Source organism: Impatiens glandulifera, chromosome 9 (assembly GCF_907164915.1).
Source record: "Impatiens glandulifera chromosome 9, dImpGla2.1, whole genome shotgun sequence".
NCBI classification, from domain to species: Eukaryota; Viridiplantae; Streptophyta; class Magnoliopsida; order Ericales; family Balsaminaceae; genus Impatiens; species Impatiens glandulifera.
This window is the reverse complement of record NC_061870.1, coordinates 29,816,160-29,821,474: the sequence shown is the minus strand read 5'-3', so window position 1 is coordinate 29,821,474 and position 5,315 is coordinate 29,816,160. Positions and strand designations below refer to the sequence as shown.

The 5,315-nt window shown below is 33.3% G+C and overlaps 1 protein-coding gene across 1 annotated transcript; it reads right to left on the bottom strand.

The window, feature by feature from the left end:
- Nucleotides 1-1,396: 1,396 nt before the first annotated feature.
- On the bottom strand, nucleotides 1,397-4,466 carry LOC124916531. The gene is made up of 7 exons (XM_047457262.1): nucleotides 4,043-4,466; nucleotides 3,487-3,649; nucleotides 2,996-3,196; nucleotides 2,660-2,905; nucleotides 2,295-2,442; nucleotides 1,965-2,196; nucleotides 1,397-1,862 (listed from the first exon to the last, which is right to left on the bottom strand). The coding sequence occupies exons 1-7, from the start codon at nucleotides 4,356-4,358 to the stop codon at nucleotides 1,522-1,524; spliced, it is 1,647 nt and encodes a 548-aa protein (XP_047313218.1). The 5' UTR covers nucleotides 4,359-4,466; the 3' UTR covers nucleotides 1,397-1,521.
- Nucleotides 4,467-5,315: the final 849 nt, after the last annotated feature.

Sequence of the window (5,315 nt, the reverse complement as noted above, 5' to 3'; positions counted from 1 at the left end):
AAGCATGGATATAAAGGATTGTTTGTTTACTACTTTTAACTTTCTTATTTTTGCATAATCTATTATTATGATAATAATATTTTTAAATACTTTTATCAAAAATAAATTAGGCAGATCTAACCCGTCCAGAAGGAACCGTCAACAGTTAAAAAAAAAAAAGTTTGATCGCACTCTTTTATATTATAAAGTTTATGACTAATTTTATTATTAGTAGAATAAATGTTCAGAATTATCTTATTTTATTAAGATTATTTTTGTAACTAAATATTTTGTTCTATTTTAAGTTTTTTAAATATAAAATAAAAAATAATTTTTTTTTTGGGTCAAAGCAAAAACTTTCTAGTTTGAATATTGACTGCTTTTTGTGTAATCTACTTTTAAAATAAAATTAGTACGTAATAAATAAAATAAAATAAAAAGTGAAGGAAGAATGTAATATAATTTTGGTCAAAAGGATATGCTTTTTTGATAAGAAATAGTTTAAAGATGGTAAAGAGGACCCATCTTAGACTATGTACACAACTTATATAGGAAACAAATTAACATATCATCATCCATAGCTGTATAAAAAATAAAAAATAAAATAAAAAATAAAACATAACCAGTTGCTTGATCTCCCTCGAGATTTTTCAAGAAATGAAGAAGGATGATGATGATGGGGGTTTTAGGAATATTAATTATGTCGTGAGAGCAAGATATTTCGCACATTAACAATGGCACTTGTGGCTTTCCTTAATCTTCTTTTACTGCCTGATGATGTTTTAGTCCTGTCTTCTTCTTCCTGTCGTTGTTGTGTATTACTAATTGTCATCTGTTGATTCATTTGGTAAATTAATCAATTCAAAACCCATAATCAAATTAAAAGTATTAGTTCATGTGATTAGTTTGATCCTTGGTACCTCATTTGGTAGTTTTTCCTCTTTTTGATTCTTTACATTACCATCATTGTTGTTGTCGAAGCTAGATTGGCAATACTCTCTAAAGCTGGGTGATCCAACAAAATTAGACATCCTCCTTTCTTTGAGGTCATCATCATCATCATCTTCATCTTCTTCATGATGATGATCTTCATCCTGATCCTCTTTGTTGGGTGGATCCAATGCAGCTTGATGATGATGCCCTTCTCCTTCTTCTATAACACTGGGACATGTGGCGCGATCGCCTCGGACGATGCACCTTGAAACGGCGCAACCCATTAATGGAAGAGATCAGAGATGTTGATCAGGAAACATTAGGATTGGGATCAGAACAGGGGGAGGGAAGTTTTTCTATCTCTCTTTGTTTGTTGTTTATGGGTTTGCCCACATTCATATATATAAGTAATGAATGTTTTCTCATTTTAATTTTCATTTTTAATTGGTTTATTTAGAAATAAATAAGTACTGTTCGTATTCAATGGAACACAATTTGAATTTGATATACAGAGAGATTGTAAAGACATCACAGTTAGCTCATTTGAAATACAAAATAATTGTTGGGTTATCATATTCTAGAATCTGGATACAAAGACAAAAATGGGTCCTAGATGATTGGAATTATGTTTACAGATTGTTTCTTCCTTGAATTACAGAATGACTGAAGATGACTATCATCAAAAGTCCCAAAACCAGATAATCTCACACCATAGGCTTGCATTCGGTTTATGTCTCGCGGAATAGGGGACTGCCAAAGACCATCCCACCAAGCCGGGGGAAGAAATGGAGTCAGAGCACACTGGTTGGGTTGGTTCCGACAACTCAGAGGCCCGGAAAACCTGTTCCAAACATGCCCCCAACCGATTTGATTCTTCAACCCTTCAGACAGCAAATTACTTTGGAAGCTACTCAAGAAGAGAAAATCTGAACCAGCAGAGAAATTCTCACCTGCAATTGATAAAATGACAAAAAAAATTATTTAAAATCAAGCCAACAACAAGGACACGTTTTCTTTCTTTTTTTTAGTGGGATAAAAGAGTGGAATATTACTGAGTCTGTTAGCAGCAGCTAATGCTGCAACCAATTGAGCAAAGGTTGTCCCCACGCGTCGGTGGGCTCCTGCTACAACTGAATATCTTGCTCGAGATGCAAGAAAGAAATCCACAAACGCGACCCACCGAGGAGCGGGTCCCCAATCCTTGACTCTGAAATCTGGACCGCGCTCTCCACTCAATTTCATAGACATATTTCCTCCAAACATTTTATAATCGAAATGAATGACCTGTAATCAAATAAAAAAATTGACCATTGCATAATCAGAGACCTTTATGCTACTAATTTGAACCATAAAAATGCACTGGTTGAGTTCTTGATAAGGACCTCTGCAAAATCTCCCAGGCTCTGAGATATTTCACTTATCAAAGAAGGAGTATCGGAAACCAATACAACCTTAGGCTTCGAACTGATTTGCAAATTGTGGACAGCCTTCTTAATGCAATTAACAGCTGCATGCACTGCTCTAGGGGACCTGAGAGAAAGACATAATTGAGTTAAATAAAAGTAAATTTAAGAGCAATGTTTTTTAATCTATGTCCCACTAAATTTAGTTTCCAAACATTTCTGAAAAAGGATCCAGATACAAAAACAATAAGTGTTTCTAAATGGGTTTATTTTGAACAAAAAACAGTAAAACTACCTACTCTGTTACATAACAAGAGTAAATTGAGCTGTAAAAGAACACATACTTATTCATCAGCATTCGCATGTGCAGAGTGATGTCAGGGTCAGGCCCAGTACCAATAACCCAATTCACCGCCTCCTCAATGCCTATGGAAGGAGATATGAGAACCCTCATAAGCTCCCCGAATACATTTGGTCTATGCGAGAGATTTCCTGGTTCTCCAAATAAATTAAAAGCAGCACTTTGTATTTCTGCATGGACATTCTTCAAGAAAAACTGAGCCGCCACAGCATCCGTTGTGTTCTGTAACCTACAGATGTAAAGCAGTGACAATTTATTTTATTTTTTTGCTGATCAATGAAAATTTAAACATGAAACTTTGGGCAATTCTTGCTTTTACCATATGATGGGCTGTTTCCATTCTTTCCAATTGCTGCAAAGTACACCAGTCTTTGTCGGCTTAAGGAAATCATCGGTCCTTATATTCAGATGCCTTCCAAATTTCTTGAAGCAACCATTGTGTCTCCAAAGATGTTTGACTTCTCTCAATGTGAATGAGACATTGCTATAAGATATGTAGTCTCCAAAAGGATACTTATCCCTGTTAACATTAAGGAATCATTGACCACAATTAACATAACCACAGGTATAGAAATCTTAAACACACATAAGCATCTGAAAACCATCATGTTGGATACAAAACTTAATCCTAGGAGAACATATTTCGTTTCTGCATTTGGATCTGTCTCTAGATACATAAACAATAAGTGTTTATCACATATAGTTCATAAGATGATGCCCATATAGATTCAAGACCTAAATTTCTTCTTGATCTGTTTATCATTGAATCAAGTTATAGAAAAAGAAAGGCTTGAGAGATAACCAATATGCCTGGTTTGCCCAATTATCAGCGATCTGTTGAACATTATGCTCAGTGCTGCACCAGTCAAAATCTTGTACATCTCATTCCCAAAACCAGCTTCTGATGCTTTCCCCAACACAAATCCATGCCTGCAGAACTGCTCTGGGGGAAGATCCCTCACTCTCGAAGCACCTGAAATCAGATTCGGGAATTATCAGCCCTCCAGCTTGAAGGTAATATAGGCTTTTAGCACATTTTGAATAGCATTTAGAACTATGGAAATGATTGACTCAAATGGATTATCAAAAACAACCAGCAGTAATGATAAGTATCTTTGCAAATGCAAGAATATAATCAACTACTTTCGGTATTCGTTAAACAGAGCATAAGTCACAACAGTTAGTCCGGTTTCATTTCTATACGATTCAAATCAGATAAGAGGAGCATTTCCGATCTGTTTGTATATGAAAATAAATGGAGTTTCCGATGGTCGTTATCTTTCCGATAGAGAGCATAAGAGCTAACGTTTCTAAGTAATAATATGATAAGCTCGGAAGGAAATAAACTTCAGTTTATTGGACAAACCGTTAAGATCGAAGTGACGCTGGATAATTTTCCTAACACGGAGATTTTCCTCGGAAGATCCTCGACCGAAGTTGTCGCCCATTTCTTCAACCGTAGCGCATCTTTTGGCTTCTTCTTTGGCGATCTTGGGGGCGGAGATGGGAGATTCTGCTGATTTGATTCCTTCGAGGTATGTTGTATTGGGAAAGTCGATTTCCGGCGAGAAATCAACGGACCTTAGAGTGAGAATCAAGAGACCGAAAGAGGCAAAGAGAGCGGATAGTAGCATAAAAGCCAATACGAAGAGACGCTTCCTCCACCATCGCAGAGACCACATTCCTGCTTCCGCCGGCGGGAGAAGAAAGGAACGCTGGTGTCGGTGGAAGTGAAGAGCGTAGGTAGAAGAAGAAGAAGACGATGGAATCAAACTCCGATAAACGCGTTTAGAGATTAGAGAATGCGATTAAACATTTTTTCATTTTTATTTTTTTTATTTTTTTTATTTTTGCTGAATTTTTTTTAATATATTATTATTAATAAATTATATATAACAATAAAAATAATAATGGGTATAGTTAAAAGTTAAGTGATAAAATAAATAAATAAATTGTTATGTATGCTTGAATTTGATCATTTTTATGTTATAACTTTTGTAATGCGATATCACAATTTTATATATTTAAGACTTTTTTTTTAAATGAATAATCACTTGTCTTATTATTTTAATATAATATTTTTCTTTTCTTAATTAATTTATTATATTTGTAAAAATAAAATAATAATTTTTCTTTTTGATTTTGCAATTACTTTTCCACCTTACACAATTTTATTTGGTAAGCATTCAAACTTTGTTAAGTAATTTTTAAAGTATATATCTTAAAAAAAAAATACTTAATTTAAAATATGAATACATCTAAAGTCGGATTCTCTTTGGGTTTTAATAAAAAACCAACAAAAAAATCAAATTTCCAATCAATTATTTTCCAACAATTACATCACTTATTTTATTAACCAAAATACTAAAATATCTTCTATTTTAAATTATCATTTTTTATTTTATTTATATATATCAATACCCTTTAAATCTTTTTACAAAAAAATAATCATTATTTTCTCAAAATCATCACCCATCATTATTTTTTTCTCCCTTTAGGTTTTTAAAAAAATCTTAATCCGAACAAGGCCTAAATTGGTAAATCGTAAAAAAAAAATATGTTGTTTATGAAGTATTTTGAAAAAAAATATATATTACAAGATATATGTCTATTTAAACAAATTTTGATAAATTATAGTA

Bases quoted from the DNA above. Each gene is read 5' to 3' on its own strand.
- LOC124916531 (XM_047457262.1), bottom strand. From the start codon at position 4,358: ATGTGGTCTCTGCGATGGTGGAGGAAGCGTCTCTTCGTATTGGCTTTT. The intron at 2,443-2,659 runs GTATGTGTTCTT...TCTTTCTCTCAG, and splicing joins ATGCGAATGCTGATGAATAA to GTCCCCTAGAGCAGTGCATG. The intron at 1,863-1,964 runs GTAATATTCCAC...TATCAATTGCAG, and splicing joins AGCTGCTGCTAACAGACTCA to GTGAGAATTTCTCTGCTGGT.